The sequence below is a fragment of the Sciurus vulgaris genome, assembly GCF_902686455.1.
Source record: "Sciurus vulgaris genome assembly, chromosome: 2".
In the NCBI taxonomy this organism is placed as follows: Eukaryota; Metazoa; Chordata; class Mammalia; order Rodentia; family Sciuridae; genus Sciurus; species Sciurus vulgaris.
Genome location: NC_136462.1, coordinates 113682201 through 113696885, shown reverse-complemented (window position 1 = coordinate 113696885; position 14685 = coordinate 113682201). Strand labels below are relative to the sequence as shown.

The 14685-nt window shown below is 38.8% G+C and overlaps 2 protein-coding genes across 5 annotated transcripts in view; one reads left to right on the top strand and one right to left on the bottom strand.

Annotated features, from left to right (window-relative positions):
• ZWILCH (zwilch kinetochore protein) overlaps nt 1–7403 on the bottom strand; it is a 33564-nt gene extending 26161 nt beyond the window's left edge. Inside the window, exons 1-4 of one of the 4 annotated variants that reach the window (XR_013762078.1) lie at nt 7245–7403; nt 4635–4686; nt 2801–2896; nt 1294–1412 (exon numbers count right to left, since the gene is read on the bottom strand). Coding sequence is in view for 3 of the 4 variants with exons in the window: in XM_079128803.1 (XP_078984929.1) it covers nt 1294–1412; nt 2801–2896; nt 4635–4686; nt 7245–7297 (320 nt within the window). In the remaining variant the exon portion in view is untranslated. The other 3 variants (XM_079128803.1, XM_079128801.1, XM_079128802.1) reach the window with 3 other exon arrangements.
• A 326-nt stretch (nt 7404–7729) lies between these two features.
• RPL4 (ribosomal protein L4) lies at nt 7730–13318 on the top strand. Its single transcript, XM_079129340.1, has 10 exons — nt 7730–7863; nt 9171–9342; nt 9533–9639; nt 9983–10121; nt 10558–10682; nt 11582–11711; nt 11956–12112; nt 12624–12707; nt 12800–12920; nt 13002–13318. The coding sequence occupies exons 1-10, from the start codon at nt 7861–7863 to the stop codon at nt 13236–13238; spliced, it is 1275 nt and encodes a 424-aa protein (XP_078985466.1). The 5' UTR covers nt 7730–7860; the 3' UTR covers nt 13239–13318.
• The last annotated feature ends 1367 nt before the right edge of the window (nt 13319–14685 follow it).

Sequence of the window (14685 nt, the reverse complement as noted above, 5' to 3'; positions counted from 1 at the left end):
TTTCAAATAGATGAAAACTAAATTTACTATGATCAGATGTTCAGAAAAGAAATTTCTAAGATGGTCTAAAATGCAAGAAGAAATAGAAAGCAAAGAAATGATAAGCCTACGAATCAATCCAAAAAACACTGGTTGATGAAAACAATATAAATTATGCTGCAAGTTGTCTGGGAGAAAAGAAAATAGCCTATATTAGGACTTAAGAAGTCATGGAAGAAAAGACTGAGTAATTTAGCTACATAAATTTTTTTAAAACTTGCACAAAGTAACAAAAACAAAACAAACCTGCATGAACAAAAGTCATTTTGTGAACACTATTTGTTTGTTTTTGTGATGCTGGGGATCGAGAACCCAGGGTCTTGTGCTTGCAAGGCAAGCACTCTACTGACTGAGCTATCTCCCCAGCACCTACTTTGTGAACACTGTTACAGTAGCTATCACCCTCTAATGTTAATATTTTTATGACTCTATCCTCCAGAACTCCTTGAAGGCAAGGAATTTTTTCTTTTGGAAGTATGCAAAGGTTGGGCAAAGGGAACTGCATATGGCTACAAAGCAGGGAGACAGGAAGTGAAGCTGAAGAGGCAGACAGAGGCATTAAGGTTTCTAAAATGGCACAATGTCATCTTGGGTGGAGTATTTCCCTGTTGTGCAGGAAAACTCCATGCATTGCAGGGCATATACCATCCATAGTCCAATCCCACTAAATGCCAGCAGTTCCCCTTATGGTTATGACAACTAAAAATATCCTTGAATATTTCCAATGCCTACTGGGTATGGGACCATTTCATGAGAATGAAAGTTCATATTACTCGTGAGGAATCTGGATTTTATCATGAAGGGAAGAACCACTGAAGGATTTTTAAGCTACATGCTGAGGTTTTCATTTTATAAGGATTAGTATGGGATTGGTGATACAGCTCAGTGATAGAGCTCTTGCCTGAGGTCCTAGGTTCAATTGAGTCCTAGCACCAAAACCAAAAAGATCACTGTGGCAGTAGTGAGGAAAAAAAAATTGGAAAAGAGCCAGTTTAAACAAAAGGAAAACAAGCAACAACAAATTGGAAAAGAAGGATGGAGAAAGGCAAGATAACTGTGGTCTTCCTGCGTATTCATGATGCCTATGGGATATCCTAATGGAGCTATCCTTAGAGAGCTGGGTTTGTATATCTTAGGGGAGAGTGAAAGGATGGGAGATATCTGGGTGCTAGATGATGCCTATTTTTTCCCAGTGTTTACAAGAATGATTCAAATTAAATTCACCCCTACCTCCATGCTAAGGAAAAAACTTACCTTGCTCTCCCAACTGGTAAAGCAAGTGGTCCAACATTTTCACCAGTAGAGAAATCAGAAATAGCAGTTTCTTCTGACTGTGGTTCTTCAGCATGACTTGTTTCTTCCTTTTCTAATGGCTTTCAAAATGTTTTTAATCATTTAACCAGATAAAACAGCACTTAACAGTCAATTCTTACTATGCAAGGGAATAACTACGGACAGAACATAATGTGCTCATTTCTATACCCATAAGCACAAATGATTGGGTTGTAGACACAGACTAGTTTGGTACCAATAAATCGTGCCATGAGAAGCATTTCCACTGTCCCAAAAAAGATACAGATTTTAGTTGCTCCTGGTAAAGGAAACATCTGATGTCATTAGAAAAGTACTCCAACATGCACAAAATGATACAATCAATATCAATGTAAATCAAGCTAAAGATAAAATACCAAGGAAAACCCAAGAGAACCTCCCGGATTTTGCTGGATTTTTCATTTCCCAAACTAGAAGACCTTCTTTCTGGGTTTTGATCTTAGCTTCAGTTTTCACTTCTTGTACCTATTCCTCTTAGGACTATCAACAGCTGTCATTGGTGTTATAGGATTACAATATCTATATATTTACAGAATAGTTAAGTAGCTTAGCTTTGGCAATAACAATAGTAATTGTAAGAGTTAACACTTCTCAAGCATTATTGTTCTAAGTTATCTTTTATTCGTCATAAAAATCCTGAACTAGACATTATAATTATCATCCCTTATAGGTGGGAATACTAAGGTAGCAAAAGGCTAAATAACTTGCCTAGAATCACAACTGTTAAGTGGCAAAGCCAAAATCTGAACCTAAGTGTGCTTATATGGAAACATATTTAAGTATGTTTACAATTGCTCTTTTCATAATACTAAAGACTGAAAATAATCCAAATGTCCCTCAAAGGGTGAATGGGTAAATAAACTGGGGTACATCCTTACCATGGAATACTATTCAGCAATAATAATAAATGAACTATTGATACAACCTGAGTGAACCTTAAAATCATTATACTAAGTAAAAGAAGTCAGGCTCAAAAGTTTGCACATTGTGATTCCATTTATGACATTCTTAAAAAAACAAAACCATACTAAGAGAAAAGAGACCAGTGGCTACCAATGGTTACAGGATAAGAAAGGATATGATTACAAAGGACTAGCAACAGGGAAATTTTTAGTGAGATGGAACTGTTCTATATCCTAACTGTGGTAGTGATTACGAGAATTGATACATGTGTCAAAATTCACAGGACAAAAAAGAAAAGAAAAAATCAACTTTATTGCCTTAATGATAATTTCACTTGTTGCTTTTTCTTAATAAGGCTACTAAAAATTTGACTACATATATGTTGACATTTCTAGACAGCACTATGCTTATTCCTAAAAGAACTATATTCACTCTCTCTAATGCTGATAGAAAAATTTGTGATTATTCCCAAGGAAACAAAACTGCTTAAAGAATTTTACAACCACAAAACCCAAGCATTGCTTACCACTTTTTCCACGATGAACACTAAGTCATTTTCATTAAGAATATTTTTCAGAGGGTTTGGTTGACCTTTGCTGATCAACTGTACTTGAACATCAGCCTGTTTAAAAACAGATGTCAAGCATTATATATATATATATATATATATATATATATATATACTTTTGTACAAATATTAAACACATAAAGACTGGTTCTATGCAAGTGACTGGAAGAGATTTTAATAAGACATAATGTTTTGCTTTTAAATATTTTTTAGTTGTAGATGGACACAATATCTCTTTCTTTATTTTTATGTGGCGCTGAGGATCAAACCCAGTGCCTCACATGTGCCAGGCAAGTGCTCTACCTCTGAGCTACAACCCGAGCCCTAAGACATAATGGTGTTAAAAGATTTCATTTTTTGTCCATGTTATTTCTTATGTTTAGAAAACCTAGCTCTTGGGCTGGGGATGTAGTTCAGTTGGTAGAGTGCTTGCCTGACAAGTGCAAGGTCCTGGGTTCAATCCCCAGCACTGCAAAAAAGAAAAGAAAAGAAAACCTAGCTCTTCAACTTATCTTCTCATGCTTCAAGGTCTACCCAAAGTGCACCTGCCTTGTAAAGTCATCTTTGGTTAGGACCACACTAACATTCTCTTCCCCAAATCACACTGTACTTACTGTTCGGTAGCGTAAAAATTTCCAATTTACTACATATTATCCTTTCTTCTGATTGTATAGAACTTTACCATATCAGTTTGTAGGAACTTTACTATATCAGTTTGTAGGAACTTTGTATTTTTTCATTCCAAATGCTATTTTGGACTATTTCAACTATTGTAGAAAAGTTTTAAATGGTTTTTCAAAAATCGCCCATAATTCTACTACCCAGGATAACTAATAACTGTTTTTAGTCTGGATTCTGCCAGCTCTTTAACCAGGTATACAAAGAACTGTAACCTATTCAAAAAGAAAGGTGTCCATTTAGATATCTAGATAGGATTCTGCTTAGTAAAGACAGGCTATTCTAATTACTTTATATCATGAGCTTCTTTCCATGTCATTGTTCTTTTTCTTCCTAGTATCATGGGTCTATCATCCTATCATCACATAATTAATTCTATACTGTATAACATTTTGGTAGATTATAGTTGTTTGCTACAATATATAATAGATAGTAAACATCCATGAATTATCTTAAGATGAATACCTAAAATCACAATAATATTGTCAAATTGTCTTTCAAATACGTCATACCAAAATATTTATTTTGCAGTATTGGGGATTGAACCCAGGAGCGCTCTATCACTGAACGACATGCCCAGATCTTTTATATTTATACACACACACACCACACACACACACACACACACACATATGCTGGAAAGGCAAAATTATAGTGACAAAAACCAGATTAGTAGTTGCTAGGGACTAACACCAGGGGAAAAGGTTACCCTCACAGGGGATATGAGAAAAAATGTTTTGTGTGGTATTAGGAACTAAACCCAGGGACTCACACATGCTAGGCCAGCAATCTATTGCTGAGTTACATTTCCAGCCCTTTTTATTTTATCTAAGTTGCCCAGGCTGGATTCAAACTTGGAATCTCCTGCCTCAGTCTCCTTAATAGCTGGGACTGTAGCTGTGTGCTACCACACCCAGCTGATTTGAGAAAATTTTCAAATTATAGAAAATTTTCTTGATTATAGAAATGGTATGTCAAAACTCACAGAACTGTACCCAAAAAGAGCAAAATTTGCTGTATGTAAATTAATTTCAATAAATCTGACTTAAAAATCTACAATTTTAGGATGTTGTGTTTAGGAGTTGTGTTTAAAAACCAAATAACCTGTTCATACCTCATAGATAAATGGGTCTTTACAGATTCCTTTCTTTTCTTCATTAAATTCCCTGAAATGCAGAAACACATGTGAAAAATTGAGTTTACAGCAGTTGTCCTATTAATTAAACTCAGAAGTTAATTGCCATTTTATCTCTGCATGCTATCAGTGGGGGGAAAATAAAAGTACCTATGGCAGGCCTAGGGCATAGTTGGAAAGAGGAGGAAAAAAGAAATGCTAGATTAAGAAGAAAAAAAAAAAAAGACTTGTGATAGAGATTAATGGACTGCTACACACAATTGTATACACCTCCCCCCCCCGTACTAGGGATTGAATCCAGGGGCCCTTTTAATCTTTTTATTTGGAGACATGGTCTCATTACATAGACAAGATTGGACTCAAATTTGCAATCCTCCTGCCTCAGATTCCCAAATTGCTGAGATTACATGTGTGCATCAACAAACCCAGCAGAGGTATTTGTTTCTTACAGGTGGCAAGAATTTATGTTGTCAGCCTCTACACTTAGGTCTTTTCAAATACATCACCAGTTAATATTAAAACAATTTACCACATAAATTTTGAAAGATTAAAAATGACTAAATTCTGATCTGCCACTGAATCAGTGGTTAACTGCTGAGAAGTTAAAAGTCCCAGATCTTAGGGGCTGAGGAGATAGCTCAGTCAGCAGAGTGCTTGCCTTCCAAACACAAGGCCATGGGTTCGATCCCCAGCACCAAAAAGAAAAAAAAAAAATTCCAGATCTTAGATTTTTGTCTAAATAGAACCATCACTTCTCCACTTTGTAAGCTGTTACTCAAAAAAAAAAAAAAACAAACAAAAACAGTAAATTTGATAGTTACCAAAAAAAAAAAAAAAAATTGAATATTTCCTTTTAAAAATACAAGCAAAAATCTCTTGACTAGAATCCAAAGAGTAAACCAACAACTAGCTACAGTGTTCTGTTAGAGGCAAGTACTACACAGGAAGGTGTGGTGGAGATTTAGCTAGGGCTTGAACTTTATCTGAGGAATTTACTGAAAGATTTTAAATGGAAAAGATAACTGGGGAGTCCAAGGAAATAGGTGTGAATAACTTAACAGCACTTCAGAGAAGTGAGAGTGGCCTTAAGGAACAGGGACAAGCAAGAATAAGAGAACAGACTAGTGAGGTAGGAGTAGGGGACAAGGAAAAGAGAAGGAAGTTGAGGTCTTTGATTTAGAACTCTTTTAACTCAGAGATTTAATTCAGGAGTAGAGCTAGGTTCAGTGGCACACCTCTGTAATGCTAGGAATTCAGGAGGCTGAGGCAGGAGAATCCAAAGCTCTGGGCCAGTCTCAGTAATTTAGTGAGACTCTGTCTTAAAACAAAAAAAAAAAGGGTCTGAGAATGTAGCTCAATGGTACAGTGTCCCTGAGTTCAATCCCCAAGATCTTCGACAAAAATCAATCAATCATTCAGGAGAAGGAAGTCAGGTTAGGAAGAAAAATTAATTCAGTCTTCAGGTATTGACTTTGAGATTCCATGTGCAAATTTCCAGTAGGTTGCTGGATACAGAAGCACTGTGAGGCATGCAAGAGAGAGAAACTTTCGGTGCTTAAAAATGAAGAGAAAAACAAACAATGCTCATTAAATATTTGGGAAATATAAAGGACTTAATTACAGTTCTATCAACAGGGACTAATAAGACAAAAAAAAAAAAAAAAAACAATGAAGTACTGCATAGCAGTTAAAAACGATGATACTTAAGTTCTCACACTGAAAGATCCAAGACATTGTTAGTTTCTTTTAAAATGTTAGTGTTCATCATGTTAAGCATTACTACAGGGGGGAAAGGCAATAAAGACCGTTAAAAATTATAGCATTTAGAATAATAATGAATTAGATATCATCAGTAGTTCTGAAAGTGTGATGCCCTGCCAGTGGCATATTTCACCTAGAATTTTTAAGAAAGGCAAATTCAGTGGCCCCACCTCAGGCCTAATTAAATCAGAAACCATGCAGGTGCAACCTAGTAAACTGTGTTTTGAAAATCCTCCAGGTGATTCTGATACACACGTATATTTCCGACCCACTGGTGAAGAACTTAATAGAATCCCTTTGATCGTAGTACTTCACTGAAAGGACAAAATGAAGTCATGGAGCAGTGAAATAAAGGTGCTTTTTTTTTTTTTTTTTTTTTTTTTTAAACAAAAAAGCACCTTTCTGTTATCATTAAAATTGCAGCGCATATGGTAACCACCTCGAATAGACCATAACAATCCGTTTCACTTTTAGGAGTCAGCAAGACTTTGAATAGGTGAAGGATCCCGACATCCCGCTTTCCATATCCTCGGCGGTGCCTCCACTTAGAATCACAAGCGTGCACAAAAACAGAATGAATAAGCTGCCTCCTCAATACCTGTCACCTTCCGCCTATTTCGCAAACGTGCAGATATTTTTCTCCTGAGACTACAGGCAGGTCCCCCACACTGGAGCAGGAGGCCGGTCTTTTCCAACTTTCAGACCCCAACAAAGCAGGCCAAGCGGTCATCCTCAAGGTGCGGCAAAAGACTTGGGGCGGGGACCTAGATACCCAGAAGGAGAAGTGCTGTTCGTGGATCCCAGCTAACGGTAACGACTAGGACTCACTGCAGGAGGCGAGCGTAAAACTCCTCAGCCGCTCGGTTCACTCGCGCCCACATTCTGCCCAGGTATAAGTCCAGTGTCCGGAACCGCCAAACTGAACTGCGCGCCCGGACGCCGACGTCAGAGGCCGTGACCCCGCCCCGCCGGAACTACTTTTACTAGTTGAGGAACTAATTCCTTTAGTCCGTAAAGTTAAACTTGGGTTTTAGAGCACCCAGTGATATTTCTTGCCACATTAGTTTTCCGTTCCCGTCAGAAAAAAAAAAAATTAAAATAAATGTAGTAGTTGCAGGGAAAGACGCCTCCTCTCTCGGATTGGCCACTCCCTCTAAGGATTATTCCGCGAAAATGAGTCCCTCCTTTCTAAGCAAGTTTTCTAAGATTTGGAAACATAAATCCCATACTTTGATACATGTAAAGAAGCACTACTTTTATATTTAAACACGCTATTTCTATATTTATGGTATAGTAGAGAGATATTTTGTATCTGCGTTTGTTCTGAGGCGGGGCAGTGTGCGGACAAGTTGAAGGTTACATATAGAGTAGGGAGTACTGAGTACTTCCTTTTCCTGAGGGAGCCCCTGGGTCGAGAGGAGCGTGGCCCTCTCCTCTCCTGGCCATGGTGAGTGGAAGTCTTGGTGGCTGGACTTTCGCCTGTTCCGGAGCGAGAAGGGAGTGATGGAGGGTTCAGAAAACAAAATCTGTAGGAGAGGAATCAAGGACGAGCGTTCCAAAGGCATCTATTTCTGGGGGGAACTGGGTTGTGCGGCAACCCGGCAGCCATCTTAGGCAACGTGGGCGACCCGGCACAAGGGCGCGCCTGGAAGCTGCTTGGGAGAACTTCGGTCTTTCTCAGAGGGACTTGAGGATTCTAGCTTTCTTTGGATCCTAGAAAACTAGAGTTCCTTTGGAAATGAGAATCTTTGGGGCCTAAGAACAAGGTGGGTGGTAAGGACATGTTTGGGGCTTTGTATCTAAATGTGCTGCCTAGTAAGGTATATTTCCATCTTTAAGGAACTTTGTTAAAGGGGGAAAAACACTTGTGTTAATGCTTTTTTCCTGAATGCTTCTCTTTGCCCAGCATTGAGGTCGTTTCTTAGCTTTCCGATTCTCTCCATTTAAAGATTAGTTTAATTATTTGATACCATCAAAATGTTTAAATATTTAGCAAGCACACGGTATGACTTAATATTAGGTCCACTATGTTTTAAACAGCATATGTGTGTGTGCTATGTAGTCTGTACTGGAACCGGACAAGCAATGCTCTATGCATGGATTGCAGTTGAGTTGGACTTGCTACGTAGTAATACTCAGTTGCAAGTGCCATTGACACAGGGAATTGGAGAGAATGTCATTATCAACTTGAAACAGCAGTTGGAGAAAACGAACTGCAGGAGCTGAAGGAAGGATGGTGCTAAGAGGTTTATGGGCGAGAACTGCTAAAGTATAGGGGCAAGAGTGGAGAACTGAAAATCATATGAAAATCATACTTGTGATCCAGTACTTGTGCAAGGCCCAGTTTTGAACCCCAAAACTGCAAGAAGGTGGGGGGGTGGATATCTAGAAGAGAAGTACCTTGTGTAAGCCATCCTCACAATGTTGTGACAAGTTTTTATTAGCAAGCTTTGGAAGCTGTTAAGGTGGAGCAGAAATGGAAGGTTGGATGATTGAGTACAGAAAGTTTAGGTGGTGAACCTTATTGTATGGTTTTGATTGAGCACCGTACAGTTTTCTAAGGCTTGCTTAGAAAATTGTGGAGCTTGAGACTGGTGTAAGAACTTATTGAAGTGTTAATAATCTGGTATTATTTGGTGCTTTGTTTTATACTGGTGTTTCAGCTGTAAGCACTGTCTGCCTCAAATCTTGATGGTGCTGTTGGCATATGAGAAGAATTTGCCTCTAATACTGTTTGTCAATTTTTTCCCCAAGGCGTGTGCTCGACCCCTGATATCTGTGTACTCTGAAAAGGGGGAGTCATCTGGCAAAAATGTCACTTTGCCTGCTGTGTTCAAGGCTCCAATTCGACCAGATATTGTGAATTTTGTTCATACCAACTTGCGTAAAAACAACAGACAGCCCTATGCTGTCAGTGAATTGGCAGGTATGGATTTGTATTTTATGTGGGTTGGTATTTTAAGGGCTACTTTACAGTAGTGATGAAATTCCATTTCATTGGTCCGTGTTTCTGAACCACATGATTTTCTTGGATATTCTGATGCTGTTTGTTACCATGCAGAAGTTATAGAAAAGTTATGTCTAGGTAACTAAAATTTGATTTCTTCTCAATTTAGGTCATCAGACCAGTGCTGAGTCTTGGGGTACTGGCAGAGCTGTGGCTCGAATTCCCAGAGTTCGAGGTGGTGGGACCCACCGTTCTGGCCAAGGTGCCTTTGGAAATGTATCCTTTGACTACCTACACTGGTCAGCTCATGGAATCTACCTGGTTTATACACATTAAATGTATTTTGAACTGTTTGTGTCTTAAATGTTAAAATAGTGTTCAGTTACTCATTGTTTGAGACAGGTGTGAAATTAAAATTTTTCTAAAGAGAAAGGGCTTCACGGGGCGGGGGGGTTTGCTTGCAATGATGTCGTAATTTGCGTCTTACTCTGTTCTCAGCGACAGTTGCCTGCTGTCAGTAAGCTGTTACAGAAGGTTGACGAAAATTCTTACTGAGCAAGACATAACCATTTCCTAATTCCTAAATTTTGAGAAATGTAATTCTTAACTAAGGAAATAGATGTGTAGAGGAGGCCGCATGTTTGCACCAACCAAAACGTGGCGTCGTTGGCACCGTAGAGTGAACACAACCCAAAAGCGATATGCCATCTGCTCCGCCTTGGCTGCCTCAGCCTTACCAGCCCTGGTCATGTCTAAAGGTTTGTAATATTAGTATCATAAGAGTGATATAGAACACTCCTTTTTTTTTTTTTCTTTCTTTCAACTGAACCTTTTTGTTATATAATTGCTTGTATTCATCCTAGAGCGTTTACATTTTTCTTTTTTAAGAACAGGTGTTGATTACTTCTAAACAAGTTGATAATCAAATAATAAGTATGTAACTGGGAAATTAATTCTTCACATAGTAATTTACCACATAATTAGAAAGCTTTTCACATATCAGCTCCCCCCTGGACATTTTTAACTGTCAAAATGATGAGATTCCACTTAATTGGTCCGTGTTTCTGAAACACATGATATTTGTGGAAATTCTGATTTGGCAAATTGTGTACCATTTGGCTTTTGTAGGCTGTATAAAAATCACTTTTACAAAGATTTCAGGTAACCAGATAAGCATTAAATTGGCTTTGTCAGGTCATCGAATTGAGGAAGTTCCTGAACTCCCTTTGGTGGTGGAAGATAAAGTTGAAGGTTATAAGAAGACCAAGGAGGCTGTTTTGCTTCTTAAAAAACTTAAAGCCTGGAATGACATCAAAAAGGTAGGCTTCCTGGGCATAGTGGTACGTGCTTGTAATTCCAGCAGCTTGGGAGGCTGAAGCAAGGAGGATCCCAAGTTCAAAGTCAACCTCAGCAACTCAGTGAGATCCTGTCTTTAATATATTAAAAAGGGCTGGGGGTGTGGCTCGGTGGTTAAGTACCCCTGGGTACAAAAAAGATAGACTAATGTGTGCATCTACAGTTGGGTGGTTTTGTTTTGTTTTTAAAATATACTTTCAGTTGTAGATGGACACAATACTTTCATTTTATTCATTTATTTTTATGTGGTGCTAAGGATCTAACCCCCAGTGCCTCACTGCTAGGCATGTACTCTGCCACTGAGCTACAATCCTAGCCCCAGTTTGGTGGTTCTTGATACATAGAAACTTACCATATCTATTGATTTTTAAGAGGAAAACTATGAAAGATGGGACAGTCAACCCTTAGTATCCATTGGGCATTGATTATAGGACCATCCCTCTGTCCATAACAAGATCATGAATGCTCAAGTCTCACATAAAATGAGGTATTATAGTGTTTCCATATAACCTACATGCATCATCTTAGATTATTATTACCTAATATAATGTAGGTGCTATGTAAGTAGTTCTGTAGTATCTATGGAATAATGACTAGGAAAAAAAGTATGCACGGTAGATACAGTACTTTGTCAGAATGTGTTTTGTTGTTTTTTGTCTGAATTTGATTGAATTTGTGACTAGCAGATATGGAGGACCAACTATAGTTAAGCCTTAGTATCTGAGAAAACAAGAACTTAGGAACTGTATTACTCAGGTTTGAATCCTGACAACCTTAGGCGAATTTTTTTCTTTTTTTTTTTTAACTATAAAAATCCAGGGTAGAGATAATACATTAATACTGAAACTGCTTGCTTTGTTAGGTCTATGCCTCTCAACGAATGAGAGCTGGCAAAGGCAAAATGAGAAACCGTCGTCGTATCCAGCGCAGGGGACCCTGTATCATCTATAATGAAGACAATGGTATCATCAAGGCCTTCAGAAACATTCCTGGTAATTCTTACAGTGTTTGTTTTGATTACTTACACTTTGCAGCCTAACTCAGCTTTGATTATGATGAGATTCCACTTTATGGTCCGTGTTTCTGAAATAAATGATTTTTGTGGAAATTCTGATTTCTAGCTGAATGAGTTGTGTTGATAGTTGAAACTTAAGAGTTCTCAGGTTCCTGATGTAGCCATAAAGATTGTATTTTTTCTGTTGAAATATCTTCCTAATTCTCCTTTCCCTTTAAAAGGAATTACTCTACTTAATGTAAGCAAACTGAACATTTTGAAACTTGCTCCTGGTGGGCATGTGGGACGTTTCTGCATTTGGACTGAAAGTGCTTTTCGGAAGTTGGATGAACTGTATGGCACTTGGCGTAAAGCTGCTTCCCTCAAGAGTAACTATAAGTGAGTGTTTTTTATATTTAAATATTGAACATAGATTTAAACTATGGACATAAACATTCAGAATTGGTTAACATAGTTTTTATGGGGTTTTTTTGGTTCTGTTTTGGTGGTGCTAGGGTTTGAACCCAGGAGCACTCACACCGAGTTAAATCCCCACCCCTTTTTTGTTTTTCATTCTGAGACAGGATCTTTCTAAGTTACACAGGCTGACTTCAGACTGCTGCAGCCCCCAGAGTAGCCTGGAATTAAAGGCATGTGCCACCACACCCAGCTGCATACTTTATATAAATAATGGATTGTACTTTTCTCATATTTCCCTTTATGTGCAAACAGTATGCTGGAATGGTAAATATTCTGCCCCATTTGGCCAGTGTTTATAATATAGTGGAATTCCTTACTGAGCTCTGGAGGGATAAATGGTTAAAAATAAAGGTGTTGAAGTTCATCATCTTTAGTCAGTTACTTGAAGAAATGAGAATTTAGACATCTATTGTTAATCTTTTTCCTTCAGCCTCCCTATGCACAAAATGATGAATACAGACCTCAGCAGAATCTTGAAAAGCCCAGAAATCCAAAGAGCTCTCAGGGCACCACGGTAAAGTTCTGATACTAACAGTATCATTCTTGCTGCTAAACCATTTCAAAAACAAGTAATGTACATAAATTAATGTGTCTACCTTTTTGTAGTAAGAAGATTCATCGCAGAGTCCTGAAGAAGAATCCATTGAAAAACCTGAGAATCATGTTGAAGCTAAACCCATATGCAAAGACTATGCGCCGGAACACCATTCTTCGCCAGGCCAAGAATGTAAGTGATCCATTTGTTTTACTGATAATGATGTTTTTAAAAATTGATTCATACTTAAATTTTCCACTTTACTTATTGCAGCACAAACTCCGGGTGGATAAAGCAGCAGCAGCTGCAGCAGCAGCCAAATCAGATAAAAAAGATAAGAAGGGGGCTGCAGGCAAGAAGCCTGTGGTAAAGAAGCATGGAAAGAAGGCTGTTGGTGTTAAGCAGAAGAAACCTGTGGGGAAAAAGGCAGCTCCCTCCAAGAAACCAACAGCTGAAAAGAAAACAGTCGAAAAGAAACCTGTTGCAGAAGAGAAAAAGTCTGCTGCATAAACTCTTAAAATCAGTTTTATTCCATAAGTTCAAATAATTTGGGACAGTTTATTTTGAATAAAGAGCTGGTCAAATACGCAGTAACAAACATACTTTGTTGGATCTATGTGTGAAACTTAAGTCTTTTTAAAATAGCGCTTTGTTATTCCCAAATCCAGCCTTTTACTTGCCCCATATTATAGTTAGGTGTAAAATGGAGAATTGGATTTATACTTAGGCCATGCATTCAAAGTGGAAGAGAAATTTTTCCAAGAACCTGATGGCAACATTCCATTTTGTAAATGACTATAGAAAAACAAGTGTTAGAGCTATGTGCCTCAGAGCCTGGTGAGGTGATGATGCATGCCTATAATCAACAGCTCAGGAGGCTTAGGCAGAAGGAACATTCAAAGCCAGCCTCATCTCCACGACCTACATGCTCTAAATTTTTTTTTAAAGGGGGCGGGGTTGGGGATGTGGCGGTTAAGCACCCCTGAGTTAAGTCCCTGGTATTCCCCAAGAAAACACCTCAGGTGGAACGTAGGGACTTGAAATTTAACCCAAAAGGAGGTGGGGTATGGGAATTAAAGTCCATGAAGTTTTGACCTGTTGGGTAACCACAAGAGGGCACGATTGTATAATACAGTGGAGGCAACCATGGGAGTTGGTTACATCTGGGAAGGTGCTTTTAGCTGATCATGATGGCGTACAGTTGGCACTTGTCACTTTAATGTACTTTCACCCTTAGATTCTAGAGGTTATTTTTGGGACCGTCTGCCTATTTCAGTGCATGGATGTGTTAACTGAGCAATAGTCCACGTCATTGTTTTTGTTTTGCACCTGGGTGGTCTGACTTCTGTGCTAACTTTATTCTTGATAAAAATGGCATTTCCCATTGCAGTTTGTCCTCAGCTTCATCTTGGTGCTCTTCAGCTCCTTCATTAGCAGTCTTTCCCCTTTATTTAAAGTCCACTAGGTATTTTAACAATGGTTCATGTGCCACAGCTTGTACTAGAAGCTGGTGGTTTGGATCCCTTAAAATGCAACTGCAAGCTTGTGGAGCTAAAATAGGCGCTTGAGCCAGGGGTGTACAGAGTGGTACGGTACTTGCCTAGCATGCACGAAGCCCTAGCACAACGTGGGGGGAGGAAGAAAAAAAGCTCCTTGGAACACCATATTGGTGATGCAACCAGGACTGCTTCACCTAAATGATGTGAAACAGTTTGGCCCCTTAATGTGAGGAAATGCAATGCCGGGGTTGAAAAACCTGACCAAGCTCGACTTATTTCCAGGTTCTTTGTCCTGTGCTTTAGAAATCCTAATCATTACTCATGCGTCCAAACGTTTTGTCACCTGGAAAGCCAGACCCTTCGCATAGGTCATCGCCGGTAGAGCAACCGGGAAACTGCACGCGCCGGAAGGAAGAGGCCGGCCGTGTGCTCCCAATCTGCCTTCGAGCCCCGCCCCC

What these genes read in the sequence shown, in the direction of transcription:
- RPL4 (XM_079129340.1), top strand. An exon ending in AGCCCTGGTCATGTCTAAAG is followed by an intron (nt 10,122 to 10,557) that starts GTTTGTAATATT and finishes TGGCTTTGTCAG; the next exon opens with GTCATCGAATTGAGGAAGTT. An exon ending in CCTGGAATGACATCAAAAAG is followed by an intron (nt 10,683 to 11,581) that starts GTAGGCTTCCTG and finishes TTGCTTTGTTAG; the next exon opens with GTCTATGCCTCTCAACGAAT.